General features: G+C 57.7%; 1 protein-coding gene across 8 annotated transcripts; it reads left to right on the top strand.

The window, feature by feature from the left end:
* The first annotated feature begins 57 nt into the window (after positions 1-57).
* Positions 58-13,111, top strand: DEDD2 (death effector domain containing 2). Of its 8 annotated transcripts, none has more exons than XM_074533840.1 (6): positions 58-212; positions 3,939-4,382; positions 5,054-5,082; positions 6,406-6,492; positions 7,287-7,493; positions 12,720-13,111. In XM_074533840.1, exons 2-6 carry the CDS (start codon positions 4,048-4,050, stop codon positions 13,094-13,096), a joined length of 1,035 nt encoding a protein of 344 aa, XP_074389941.1. In that variant the 5' UTR covers positions 58-212; positions 3,939-4,047; the 3' UTR covers positions 13,097-13,111. The 8 variants fall into 8 exon arrangements, with proteins under 8 accessions (XP_074389941.1, XP_074389946.1, XP_074389945.1 ...); XM_074533845.1 differs by lacking the exon at positions 5,054-5,082 and having other exon boundaries at positions 3,939-4,411; positions 7,287-7,322; positions 7,368-7,493; XM_074533844.1 differs by lacking the exon at positions 5,054-5,082 and having other exon boundaries at positions 3,939-4,411; positions 7,287-7,322; positions 7,359-7,493.
* Positions 13,112-14,041: the final 930 nt, after the last annotated feature.

The raw sequence follows: 14,041 nt of genomic DNA, 5'->3' as shown, positions 1-14,041 counted from the left end.
TAAACCCCGGGATCCCCCCGGCCTGGCGTGGGCGTGGCCTAGAGGAGAAAGGGGCGTCGCCGGGCGCTCGGGCCCCCGCCCACGCACGTGGGTCACGTGGGCGGGCCCGCGGCGGCCGCGTGTGGCGGGGGGGGCGGGGCCGCGGGGGGCGGCGCGTGCGCGGAGCCAGCGAAGGTGCCAGAAGGATCCGGGCGGCGGAGGCGGTGGAGCCGGTGAGGGGAGGGGGGTCCCGGGACCACCTTGGAGGGTGTTTGGGACAGGGGGGACCCCCGGGAAGGGCGAGCCGTGAGGGGAAAGGCGGCCCTGAGGGGCGGGGAGGGGGCTCGGGGAGGGGTTTGGGAGGGGAAACAGCTCTTGAGAGGAATCTGTGAGGGGTTTGTTAGGGGAAACAGCACTTGAGGGGGCTTTAGGGGAGGTTCTGAGGGGTTTGTGAGGGGAAATAGCCCCTGAGGGGGCTTTAGGGGAGGTTTGTGAGGGGAAACAGAGCTTGAGGGGGTTCTGAGGTGATCTGGGAGGGTTGTGAGGGAATCCGTGAGGAGAAACCCCCCCCCGAGAGGGCTTTATGAGGGGTCCTGAGGGGTTTGTGAAGGTAAACAGCCCGTGAGGGGGGTTTAGGACAGGTTCTGAGGGGGTTTGTGAGGACAATCTGCCCCTGAGGAGGAGCTGAGGGTGTCCCTGAGGGGAAACAGCCCCTGAGAGAGGTTTGTGTGGGGTTTGTGAGGGGAAACGGGCCTTGAGGGGGCTTTAGGAAAGGTTCTGAGGGGCTTGTGTGGGGAAACAGCACCTGAAGAGGTCCCTGAGGGATTCTGACGGGATCCGTGAGGGGAAACCTTGCCCTGAGAGGGGTTTGTGAGGGGAAACAGCCCTCGAGGGGGATCGGAGAGGGGATCCGGAGAGTTCTGAGGGGTTTGTGAGGGGAAACATCCCCTGAGAGAGCTTTAGGAGGGGTTCTGAGCGAGTTTATGGGGGTAAACAGCCCTGAGGGGTTCTGAGGTGATCTGGGAGGGTTCTGAGGGGATCCGGAGAGTTCTGAGGGGGTTTGTGAGGGGAAAGAGCTCCTGAGGGGGCTCTGAGAGGGGTTTGTGAGGGGATCCAGGGGGTTCTGAGAGGATCTGAGGGGTTTGTGAGGGGAAACCCTGCCCTGAGAGGGGTTTGTGAGGGGAAACAGCCCTTGAGGGGGATCTGTGAGGGGATCCGGAGAGTTTTGAGGGGGTTTTTGAGGGGAAACAGCCCCTGAGGAGGATCCGTGAGGGGAAACAGCCCCTGAGGAGGATCTGAGGGGATCCGTGAGGGGAAACAGCCCTTGAGGGGTGGGGAGGGGGCTCTGAGAGAGGTTTGTGAGGGGAAACAGCCCCTAAAAAGGGATTTAGGAGGGGGTTCTGAGGGAGTTTTATGGGGGTAAACAGCCCTGAGGGATTCTGAGGTGATCTGGGAGGGTTTCTGAGGGGATCCGGAGAGTTCTGAGATGATCTGTGAGGGGAAACCCTGCCCTGAGAGGGGTTTGTGAGGGGAAACAGCCCTTGAGGGGGATCTGGGAGGGGATCCGGAGAGTTTTGAGGAGGTTTTTGAGGGGAAACAGCCCCTGAGGAGGATCTGAGGGGATCCGGAGAGTTGTGAGGAGGTTTGTGAGGGGAAACATCCCCTGAGGAGGATCTGAGGGATCCGTGAGGGGAAACCCGGCCCTTAGAGGGTTTTGTGAGGGGAAACATCCCTTGAGGGGGATCTGTGAGGGGATCCGGAGAGTTTTGAGGAGGTTTTTGAGAAGAAACAGCCCCTGAGGAGGATCTGAGGGGATCTGTGAGGGGAAACAGCCCCTGAGAGGGATCCGTGAGGGGAAACAGCCCTTGACGGGTGGGGAGGGGGCTCTGAGAGAGGTTTGTGAGGGGAAACAGCCCCTAAAAAGGGATTTAGGAGGGGTTCTGAGGGAGTTTATGGGGGTAAACAGCCCTGAGGGGTTCTGAGGTGATCTGGGAGGGTTCTGAGGGGATCCGGAGAGTTCTGAGATGATCTGTGAGGGGGAAACCCTGCCCTGAGAGGGGTTTGTGAGGGGAAACAGCCCTTGAGTAGGATCTGAGGGGATCCGGAGAGTTTTGAGGGGGTTTGTGAGGGGAAACATCCCCTGAGAGAGCTTTAGGAGGGGTTCTGAGCGAGTTTATGGGGGGTAAACAGCCCTGAGGGGTTCTGAGGTGATCTGGGAGGGTTCTGAGGAGATCCGGAGAGTTTTGAGGGGGTTTGTGAGGGGAAACATCCCCTGAGGAGGATCTGAGGGATCCGTGAGGGGAAACCCGGCCCTGAGAGGGGTTTGTGAGGGGAAACAGCCCTTGAGGGGGATCTGTGAGGGGATCCGGAGAGTTTTGAGGAGGTTTTTGAGGGGAAACAGCCCCTGAGGAGGATCTGAGGGGATCCGTGAGGGGAAACAGCCCTCAAGGGGTGGGGAGGGGGCTCTGAGAGAGGTTTGTGAGGGGAAACAGCCCCTAAAAAGGGATTTAGGAGGGGTTCTGAGCGAGTTTATGGGGGGTAAACAGCCCTGAGGGGTTCTGAGGTGATCTGGGAGGGTTCTGAGGGGATCCGGAGAGTTCTGAGATGATCTGTGAGGGGAAACCCTGCCCTGAGAGGGGTTTGTGAGGGGAAACAGCCCTTGAGGGGGATCTGTGAGGGGATCCGGAGAGTTTTGAGGAGGTTTGTGAGGGGAAACAGCCCCTGAGGAGGATCTGAGGGGATCCGTGAGGGGAAACAGCCCCTGAGAGGGATCTGTGAGGGGAAACAGCCCTCGAGGGGTGGAGAGGGGGCTCTGAGAGAGGTTTGTGAGGGGAAACAGCCCCTAAAAAAGGGATTTAGGAGGGGTTCTGAGGGAGTTTATGGGGGTAAACAGCCCTGAAGGGGTTCTGAGGTGATCTGGGAGGGTTCTGAGGGGATCCGGAGAGTTCTGAGGGGGTTTGTGAGGGGAAAGAGCTCCTGAGGGAGCTCTGAGAGGATCTGTGAGGGGATCCGGAAGATTCTGAGAGGATCTGAGGGGTTTGTGAGGGGAAACCCTGCCCTGAGAGGGGTTTGTGAGGGGAAACAGCCCTTGAGGGGGATCTGTGAGGGGATCCGGAGAGTTTTGAGGAGGTTTGTGAGGGGAAACAGCCCCTGAGGAGGATCTGAGGGGATCCGTGAGGGGAAACCCGGCCCTAAGAGGGTTTGTGAGGGGAAACAGCCCTTGAGGGGGATCTGTGAGGGGAAACAGCCCTTGAGGGGGATCTGAGAGGGGATCCGGAGAGTTTTGAGGGGGTTTGTGAGGGGAAACATCCCCTGAGGAGGATCTGAGGGGATCCGTGAGGGGAAACAGCCCCTGAGAGGGTTTGTGAGGGGAAACAGCCCTTGAGGGGGATCCGTGAGGGGAAACAGCCCTTGAGGGGGATCTGAGAGGGGATCCGGAGAGTTCTGAGGGGGTTTTTAAGGGGAAACAGCCCCTGAGAGGGATCCGTGAGGGGAAACCCGGCCCTAAGAGGGCTGGGGAGGGGGCTCTGAGAGAGGTTTGTGAGGGGGAAACAGCCCCTAAAAAGGCATTTAGGAGGGGTTCTGAGGGAGTTTATGGGGGGTAAACAGCCCTGAGGGGTTCTGAGGTGATCTGGGAGGGTTCTGAGGGGATTTGTGAGGGGAAAGAGCTCCCGAGGGGCCTCTGAGAGGGGTTTTGTGAGGGGATCCGGGGGGTTCTGAGAGGATCTGAGGGGTTTGTGAGGGGAAACAGCCCTTGAGGGGGATCTGTGAGGGGATCCGGAGAGTTTTGAGGAGGTTTGTGAGGGGAAACAGCCCCTAAAAAGGGATTTAGGAGGGGCCCTGAGGGGTCACTGTCCCCTCTGTCCCCCAGGTGTCCCCGCTACCGCTCACCCCTCCGTGTCCCCCCTGTCCCCAGGTGCCCCCCCCGGTCACTGTCACCTGTCCCCTCCTGTCCCCAGGTGTCCCCAGGTCGCCGCCACCGTGGAGTCGCTGCGGGCGCTGTCGCAGCTGCACTCGCCGCGCCGGGCGGGCGCTGCCGGTGCCGGTGCCGGTGCCGGTGCCGCCGCCATGTCCCGGTGGCCCGAGGAGGAGGATGAGGAGGAGGAAGGGCTGGCGGCGCACGGCATGCTGTCGCTGCACCGCGTGTTCGAGGTGCTGGCGGCGCAGCTGACGCACGGCGAGGCGGCCGCGCTGTCGCTGCTGCTCGGGGAGGCGCTGCGGGCCTCGGGGGACGGCGGCGATGGCGACGGGGACGGGGACGGGGCGGCCCCGCGGGGGCGGCGGGAGCCGCGGGACGCGCGGGAGCTGCTGCTGGAGCTGGAGCGGCGCGGGCTGTGCCACGAGGGGGACCTGGGGCTGCTGCGGCGGCTGCTGCGGCTGCTGGCGCGGCACGACCTGCTCCGGTGTGTGACGCTGAAGAGGCCGCGGCCAGGTGAGTGTCACCCGTGTGTCACCTGTGTGTCACCTCCCTTTGTGTGTGCCCTGTGTATATTGTGTGTCCCTCGGTATGACCTGCTCCGGTGTGTGACGCTGAAGAGGCCGCGGCCAGGTGAGTGTCACCTGTGTGTCACCTGTGTGTCACCTGTGTCAGCCACACCCCCTGTGTGTCACCCCCGTGTCCCCCTGCACGACCTGCTCCGGTGTGTGACGCTGAAGAGGCCGCGGCCAGGTGAGTGTCACCCGTGTGTCACCTGTGTGTGCCCTGTGTCAGCCACACCCCCTGTGTGTGCCCTTTGTGTCACCTGTGTGTGCCCCCTGTCCCTGTGTGTCCCCCTGCACGACCTGCTCCGGTGTGTGACGCTGAAGAGGCCGAGGCCAGGTGAGTGTTACCTGTGTGTCACCTGTGTCAGCCACACCCCCTGTGTGTCACCTGTGTGTCACCTGTGTGTGCCCTGTGTGTGCCCTGTGTCCGTGTGTGTCCCCCTGCACGACCTGCTCCGGTGTGTCACCCTAAAGAGACCGAGGCCAGGTGAGTGCTCACCCGTGTGTCACCTGTGTGTGCCCTGTGTGTGCCCTGTGTGTCACCCTGTGTGTGCCCTGTGTCCTTGTGTGTCCCCCTGCACGACCTGCTCAGGTGTGTGACGCTGAAGAGGCCAAGGCCAGGTGAGTGTCACCTCAGTGTCACCTCCCTGTGTGTGCCCTGTGTCACCCTAAAGCACCTGGGTCCTGGTCACTGTGTCACCTGCCTGTGTCCCTTTGTGTCCCCTCTGTGTCCCCCCAGCAGCCCCTGCTGCTCTGTGTCACCCTAAAGTGGCCAAAGCCACGCCGGTGTCACCTCCCTGTGGTGGCCACGCCCCCCCTGATTGTCCCTGTGTCACCCCAAAGCTGCTGTGTCCCCTCGGTGCCACCCGTTTGTCACTTCCTGTGTCACCCTAAGCTTCCCTGTCACCTCCCTGTGGTGGCCATGAGTGTCCCTGTGTCACCCCAAAGCCACTGTGTCCCCTCAGTGCCATCTCCCTGTTCTCTCCATTGTCACCCCAGTGTCACCTCCTCGTTGTCACCTGTGTTCCTCAGTGTCCCCCATTGTCCCCCAGTGTCCTCATTGTCCCCCATTGTCCCCCATTGTCCCCCATTGTCCCCCATTGTCCCTCATTGTCCCTCATTGTCCCTCATTGTCCCCCATTGTCCCTCAGTGTCCCCATTGTCCCCCACTGTCCCTCATTGTCCCCCATTGTCCCCCATTGTCCCCCAGTGTCCCTGCCCTCTGTCCCCCATTGTCCCCCATTGTCCCCCATTGTCCCCCATTGTCCCTCAGTGTCCCCCATTGTCCCCCATTGTCCCTCAGTGTCCCCCCTCTGTCCCCTATTGTCCCCCATTGTCCCTCAGTGTCCCCCATTGTCCCCCATTGTCCCCCATTGTCCCCCATTGTCCCTCAGTGTCCCCCATTGTCCCCCATTGTCCCTCAGTGTTCCCCATTGTCCCCCATTGTCCCCCATTGTCCCTCAGTGTCCCCATTGTCTCCCATTGTCCCCAGTGTCCCTGCCCTGTGTCCCCCATTGTCCCCAGTGTCCCCCATTGTCCCCCATTGTCCCTCAGTGTCCCCCATTGTCCCCCATTGTCCCCCATTGTCCCCATTGTCCCCCAGTGTCCCCCATTGTCCCTCAGTGTCCCCCATTGTCCCCATTGTCCCCCATTGCCCCCCATTGCCCCCCATTGTCCCCCATTGTCCCCCATTGTCCCCCATTGCCCCCATTGTCCCCCATTGTCCCCCATTGTCCCCTGTCCCCCATTGCCCCCCATTGTCCCCCATTGTCCCCAGTGTCCCTCATTGTCCCTCATTGTCCCCATTGTCCCCCATTGTCCCCCAGTGTCCCCCATTGTCCCCCATTGTCCCCATTGTCCCCATTGTCCCCCATTGTCCCCCATTGTCCCCATTGTCCCTCAGTGTCCCCAGGCTCTCACAGGTGTCCCCCATTGTCCCCACAGTGTCCCCCGAGCGCCCCCCCTGTGTCCCTGCCCTGGGGGGCTCCTGCCCGAGCCCCGCCCAGCCCCGCCCCGAGCACTGGGAGACAGGTGAGAGCCTGGGGACACCTTGGGGACACCTTGGGGACACCTGGGGGGGCTTTGGGGACACCTTGGGGGGGCTTTGGGGCACTTTGGGTCAGTCTGGGGACAGTTTGGGGTCAATTTGGGGCACTTTGGGGGCACTTAGGGGCACTTTGGGGTCACTTAGGGGCATCTTGGGGAGCTCAGGGTCAGTTTGGGGGCACTTTGGGGTGACTTTGGGTCAGTTTGGGGTCAATTTGGGGTTCCTGGGGTGACTTTGGGGAGACTTTGGGCTCATTTTGGGCACTTTGGGGGCACCTTTGGGGTCACTTTGGGTCAGTCTGAGGTCAATTTTGGGCACTTTGGGGTCAGTTTGGGGTCATTTTGGGGCACTTTGGGGCACTTTGGGGCACTTTGGGGTTGGTTTGGGGCACTTTGGGACAGTCTGAGGTCAATTTGGGGCACTTTGGGGGCACCTTTGGGGTCACTTTGGGGGCACCTTTGGGGTCACTTTGGGTTAGTTTGGGGTCAATTTTGGGCACTTTGGGGTCAGTTTGGGGTCACTTAGGGAGCTCAGGGTCACTTTTTGGTCACTTTGGGGTCACTTTGGGTCAGTTTGGGGTCACTTAGGGAGCTGCTCAGGGTCACTTTGGGGTCATTTTGGGGCACTTTGGGGTCACTTTGGGGTTGGTTTGGGGCCACTTTTGGGGGCAATTTGGACACTTAGGGGAACTTTGGGGTTACTTTGGGGTCAGTTTGGGGCACTTGGGGAGTTGGGGGTCATTCTGTGGTCACTCATTGGTCACTCTGTGTCCCTCCAGGTTCCAGCTCGGGGAAGCGGAAACGGAACTCGCGAAGTTCCCGGAATTCCCGAAATCTCCGAAATTCCCAGAATTCCCGAAATTCCCGAAATGTCCGAAATTCCCGAAATTCCCGAAATGTCCGAAATTCCCGGCGGCCCCGGAGGCCCCTCCCCCACCGAGAGCCCCCCCAGGACCCCCCCGAGCCCCCGGCCAGGGTCACCTGCGGTACGGACTGGGCTATACTGGGATATACTGGGATGGACTGGGAACGGACTGGGAGGGACTGGGAGGGACTGGGATGAACTGGGATGGACTGGGAGGGACTGGGATAAACTGGGATGGACTGGGATAAACTGGGATATAGTGGGAGAGACTGGGATAAACTGGGAACAAACTGGGATGGACTGGGAGGGACTGGGATGGACTGGGAACAAACTGGGATGTACTGGGATAAACTGGGAACAAACTGGGATGGACTGGGATGGAATGGGATGGACTGGGATGGACTGGAAACAAACTGGGATGTACTGGGATAAACTGGGAACAAACTGGGATGGACTGGGATGGAACTGGGAGGGACTGGGATAAACTGGGAACAAACTGGGAGGGACTGGGGTATACTGGGAGGGGACTGGGACAAACTGGGATATACTGGGATGGACTGGGGGGGACTGGGATATACTGGGATAAACTGGGAACAAACTGGGATGGACTGGGAACAAACTGGGATGGACTGGGATGGACTGGGAACAAACTGGGATGGACTGGGAACAAACTGGGATATACTGGGATGGACTGGGATGGACTGGGAACAAACTGGGATGGACTGGGATGGAACTGGGATGGACTGGGAACAAACTGGGATGGACTGGGAACAAACTGGGATGGAACTGGGATGGAATGGGATGGAACTGGGATGGACTGGGAACAAACTGGGATGGACTGGGAGAGACTGGGATGGAACTGGGATGGACTGGGACAAACTGGGAGCACGGGGAGGGACAAACTGGGACAAACTGGGAATGTCCCAGTTTAGGATTGGGAGGGACAAACCGGTCCCAGTATGGCGTTGGGACACTGGGAGGGACATCCCAGTTTGAGACTGGGAGGGACTGGGATAAACTGGGACAGAAACCAGTATGGGACTGGGAGCACTGGGAGGGACAAACTGGGACAAACTGGGACAAACTGGGAACGTCCCAGTATGGAACTGGGAGCACTGGGAGGGACTGGGATAAACTGGGACCAGAAACCAGTATGGGACTGGGAGGGACAAACTGGGACAAACTGGGAATGTCCCAGTATGGGACTGGGAGCACTGGGAGGGACTGGGATAAACTGGGATAGAAACCAGTATGGAACTGGGTGGGACAAACTGGGACAAACTGGGAACGTCCCAGTACTGAACTGGGAGAGACAAACTGGGACAAACTGGGAATGTGCCAGTATGGAACTGGGAGGGACAAACTGGGACAAACTGGGACAAACTGGGAGCACTGGGAGGGACAAACTGGGAATGTCCCAGTATGGGACTGGGAGGGACAAACTGGGACAAACTGGGAGCACTGGGAGGGACAAACTGGGAACATCCCAGTATGGAACTGGGAGCACTGGGAGGGACTGGGATAAACTGGGACCAGAAACCAGTATGGGAACTGGGTGGGACAAACTGGGAGCACTGGGATGGACAAACTGGGACAAACTGGGAACGTCCCAGTATGGGACTGGGAGAGACAAACTGGGACAAACTGGGACAAACTGGGAACGTCCCAGTATGGGACTGGGAGGGACAAACTGGGACAAACTGGGAATGTCCCAGTACGGGACTGGGAGCACTGGGATGTAAACAGGAAGTGGGAGGGCCGAGTGCCCCAGCCCAGGAACTGGGAGAATGGGCAAACTGGGAGAACTGGGAATTGCCTGTGAGGTCACTGGGACGCCCAGTGCCGTGCTGGAACTGGGCAAACTGGGAGAACTGGGAGCACTGGGAGTGCTGAACTGGGTTATACTGGGAGTGCTGAACTGGGTTATACTGGGAGCACTGGGAGTGCTGAACTGGGTTATACGGGGAGTGCTGAGCTGGGTTATACTGGGAGCACTGGGAGTGCTGAACTGGGTTATACTGGGAGCACTGGGAGTGCTGAACTGGGTTATACTGGGAGTGCTGAACTGGGTTATACTGGGAGCACTGGGAGTGCTGAACTGGGTTATACTGGGAGTGCTGAACTGGGTTATACTGGGAGCACTGGGAGTGCTGAACTGGGTTATACTGGGAGCGCTGAACTGGGTTATACTGGGAGTGCTGAACTGGGTTATACTGGGAGCACTGGGAGTGCTGAACTGGGTTATACTGGGAGTGCTGAGCTGGGTTATACTGGGAGCACTGGGAGTACTGAACTGGGTTATACTGGGAGTGCTGAACTGGGTTATACTGGGAGCACTGGGAGTACTGAACTGGGTTATACTGGGAGTGCTGAACTGGGTTATACTGGGAGTGCTGAACTGGGTTATACTGGGAGTGCTGGGAGTGCTGAACTGGGTTATACTGGGAGCGCTGAACTGGGTTATACTGGGAGCACTGGGCTGTACTTCCATTGGGCTGTATGGGATTATAGCGTTCCATAGTCACCCATACTGGTCTATACTGGTTCATACTGGTCTGTAGTGGTCTGTACTGGTTTATACTGGTTTATTAGACTGGTTTAGACTGGTTTATACTGGTTTATGCTGGTGTACAGACATCCATCTCTGTGTCTGAGCCGAGCACTGTGAGCATGAGTGCTCTGGGTTATACTGGTTCATACTGGTTCATACTGGTTCATACTGGGTTATAGTGTTCCATACTGGGTTTTACTGGTCCATACTGGTTCTAACTGGTTTATTAGACTGGTTTATACTGGTTTAGACTGGTTTATGCTGGTTTATACTGGTGTACAGGCATCCATCTCTGTGTCTGAGCCGAGCACTGCGAGCATGAGCACTCTGGGTTACCCTGGGATATACTGGGGAATTTACTGGGATATACTGGGATTATAGTGATGGATACTGGTCCGTACTGACTCTAACTGGTCCATACTGGTCTGTACTGGTCCGTACTGGTTCCAGACATCCGTCTGCGCGTCCGGGCCGAGTACTGCGAGCACGAGCGCGCCCTGGGTTATACTATATACTGAGATATATGGGGTTATACTGTGATATATGGGGTTATACTGGGATATAATGGTCCATAGTGACCCATACTGGTTCTAACTGGTCTATACTGGTTCCAGACATCCGTCTCCGTGTCCGTGCCGAGTACTGCGAGCACGACTGCGCGCTGGGTTATACTGGGATATACTGGGATATACTGGGATATACTGGGTTCTGTGGGGTTGTAGTGTTCCACAGTGACCCATACTGGCTCTAACTGGTCCATACTGGTTTATACTGGTTCCAGACATCCGTCTCCGCGTCCGCGCCGAGTACTGCGAGCACGAGCGCTCTGGGTTATACCGGGATATACTGGGATATACTGGGATATAACGGTCCATACTGGTCCATACTGGTTCTAACTGGTCTATACTGGTTTCAGACATCCGTCTCCGTGTCCGCGCCGAGTACTGCGAGCACGAGTGCTCTGGGTTACACTGGGATATACTGGGATATACTGGGATATACTGGGTTACACTGGGATATACTGGGATATAATGCTCCATAGTGACCCATACTGATCCATACTGGTTCTAACTGGTCTATACTGGTTCCAGACATCCGTCTCCGTGTCCGTGCCGAGTACTGCGAGCACGAGCGCGCGCTGGGTTACACTGGGATATACTGGGATATACTGGGATCTATGAGGTTATAGTGACCCATACTGGTTCTAACTGGTCTATACTGGTTCCAGACATCCGTCTCCGCGTCCGCGCCGAGTACTGCGAGCACGAGCGCGCCCTGGGTTATACTGGGATATACTGGGATATACTGGGATATATGGGGTTGTAGTGTTCCATAGTGACCCATACTGGTTCTAACTGGTCCATACTGGTCTATACTGGTTTCAGACATCCGCCTCCGCGTCCGCGCCGAGTACTGCGAGCACGAGCGCGCGCTGGTTTATACTGGGATATACTGGGTTTTACTGGGATATATTGGGATATACTGGGATATAATGCTCCATAGTGACCCATACTGACTCTAACTGGTTTATACTGGTCTATACTGGTTCCAGACATCCGTCTCCGCGTCCGTGCCGAGTACTGCGAGCACGAGCGCGCGCTGGGTTACACTGGGATCTATGGGGTTCTAGTGTTCCATACTGGTCCATACTGGTTCTAACTGGTCTATACTGGTTTCAGACATCCGTCTGCGTGTCCGGGCCGAGTACTGCGAGCACGAGTGCACGCTGGGTTACACTGGGTTATACTGGGATATAATGACCCATACTGGTCTGTACTGACTCTAACCGGTCCATACTGGTCTATACTGGTTTACAGACATCCGTCTCCGCGTCCGCGCCGAGTACTGCGAGCACGAGCGTGCGCTGGGTTATACAGGGTTCTGTGGGGTTGTAGTGTTCCATAGTGACCCATACTGACTCTAACTGGTCCATACTGGTTCTAACTGGTCTATACTGGTTCCAGACATCCGTCTCCGCGTCCGGGCCGAGTACTGCGAGCACGAGTGCTCTGGGTTACACTGGGATATATGGGGTTATAACGATCCATAGTGACCCATACTGGTCCATACTGGTTCTAACCGGTCCATACTGGTCTATACTGGTTCCAGACATCCGTCTGCGTGTCCGCGCCGAGTGCTGCGAGCACGAGCGCGCGCTGGGTTATACCGGGATATAACGGTCCATAGTGACCCATACTGGTTCATACTGACTCTAACTGGTCCATACTGGTTCTAACTGGTTTATACTGGTTCCAGACATCCGTCTCCGCGTCCGGGCCGAGTACTGCGAGCACGAGCGCGCGCTGGGTTATACTGGGATATACTGGGATATAACGCTCCATAGTGACCCATACTGGTCCGTACTGGTTCTAACTGGTTCTAACTGGTCCATACTGGTTCTAACCGGTCCATACTGGTTTATACTGGTTCCAGACATCCGTCTCCGTGTCCGCGCCGAGTACTGCGAGCACGAGCGCGCGCTGGGTTACGCTGGGATATACTGGGATATACTGGATATACTGGAATCTATGGGGTTATACTGGGTTCTATGGGGTTCTGGTGTTCCATACTGGTCCATACTGGCTCTAACTGGTCCATACTGGTCTATACTGGTTCCAGACATCCGCCTCCGCGTCCGGGCCGAGTACTGCGAGCACGAGCGCGTGCTGGGTTACACTGGGATATACTGGGATATACTGGGATATACTGGGTTACACTGGGATATACTGGGATATAATGCTCCATAGTGACCCATACTGGTTCTAACTGGTTTATACTGGTCTATACTGGTTCCAGACATCCGCCTCCGCGTCCGGGCCGAGTACTGCGAGCATGACCGCGCCCTGCGCCGCGCCGTGGCCTCGAGCCGCCCGCGGGGCCCGGGCCGGGCGCTGGACGTGTTCGGCCAGGCCAGCGGGGTGCTGAAGGCGCGGGACCTGGGCTCCATCCTGTGCGACATCAAGTTCTCGGAGCTGGCGTACCTGGAGGCGTTCTGGGGCGATTACCTGAGCGGGGCCCTGCTGGAGGCGCTCAAGGGCGTTTTCCTCACCGAGGGGCTCAGGGGCGCCGTGGGACACGAGGACGTGCGGCTGCTGGTCAGCGTGGACCAGGACGACTACGAGGCGGGCAGGAGGCTGCTGATGGGGGCGGGGCAGCGCGGGGGGCGGGGCTAGCGCGGGGGCGGGGCTGAGGCGGCGGGCAGGAGGCTGCTGATGGGGGCGGGGCAGCGCGGGGGGCGGGGCTAGCGCGGGGGCGGGGCTAGCGCGGGGGCGGGGCTGACAAGGGAGAGGGGCTGGCAAGGGGAGCGGGGCAGCGCGGGGGGCGGGGCTGACAATGGGGGCTGACAAGGGGGCGGGCTGACAAAGGGGCGGGGCTGACAAGGGGGGCGGGGCTGACAAGGGGCGGGCTGACAAAGGGGCGGGGCTGACAAGGGGAGCGGGGCTGACAAGGGGGGCGGGGCTGACAAGGGGGCGGGGCTGACAAGGGACAGGGGGAAAGACTGGGGGGGTTAAAATGGGAAATTGGGAAGGTTTGGGGTTTAAGGAATGGGGTTGTGAAAGGAAAACGGGGGAGAAAAAAATGGGAAATTGGAAAGGTTTGGGTGTGGAAAAGAAATTGGGGGGGGAAAGAAATGGGGAGTATAAAAGTGTAATATTGTAAAAATTTGGGGTATAAGGAATGGGTTGTGAAAGGAAAATGGGGGAGAAAAAATGGGAAATTGTAAAAATTTAAAATTGTAAAAAATTTGGGGTTTAAAGAATGGGGTTATGAAAGGAAAATGGGGAGGTTAAAAATGGGAAATTGTAAAAATTTGGGGTTTGAGGAATGGAGGGGGTTAAGAATGGGAAATTGGAAAGATTTGGGGTCTAAGGAATGGGGGAAAAATAAATAGGGGGTAAAAATGGGAAATTATAAAGAATGGGGTTGTGAAAGGAAAATAGGGGAATAAAAGTGTAATATTGTAAAAATTTGGGGTTTAAGGAATTGGGGTTGTGAAAGGAAAATGGGGGTAAAAATGGGAAATTGGATAGATTTGGGGTGGTAAAGAATGGGGGGTTAAAAATGGGAAATTGGAAAGGTTTGGGTTTTAAAGAATGGGGGGGGTAAAAATGGGAAAT

The sequence above is a fragment of the Zonotrichia albicollis genome, unplaced genomic scaffold (assembly GCF_047830755.1).
Source record: "Zonotrichia albicollis isolate bZonAlb1 unplaced genomic scaffold, bZonAlb1.hap1 Scaffold_115, whole genome shotgun sequence".
NCBI classification, from domain to species: Eukaryota; Metazoa; Chordata; class Aves; order Passeriformes; family Passerellidae; genus Zonotrichia; species Zonotrichia albicollis.
This window is presented reverse-complemented; position numbering and strand designations above follow the sequence as displayed.

What these genes read in the sequence shown, in the direction of transcription:
- DEDD2 (XM_074533840.1), top strand. Translation starts at nt 4,048, where the DNA reads ATGTCCCGGTGGCCCGAGGAGGAGGATGAGGAGGAGGAAGGGCTGGCG. An exon ending in GCGCGGCACGACCTGCTCCG is followed by an intron (nt 4,383 to 5,053) that starts GTGTGTGACGCT and finishes CGACCTGCTCAG; the next exon opens with GTGTGTGACGCTGAAGAGGC. An exon ending in CCCCGAGCACTGGGAGACAG is followed by an intron (nt 6,493 to 7,286) that starts GTGAGAGCCTGG and finishes GTGTCCCTCCAG; the next exon opens with GTTCCAGCTCGGGGAAGCGG.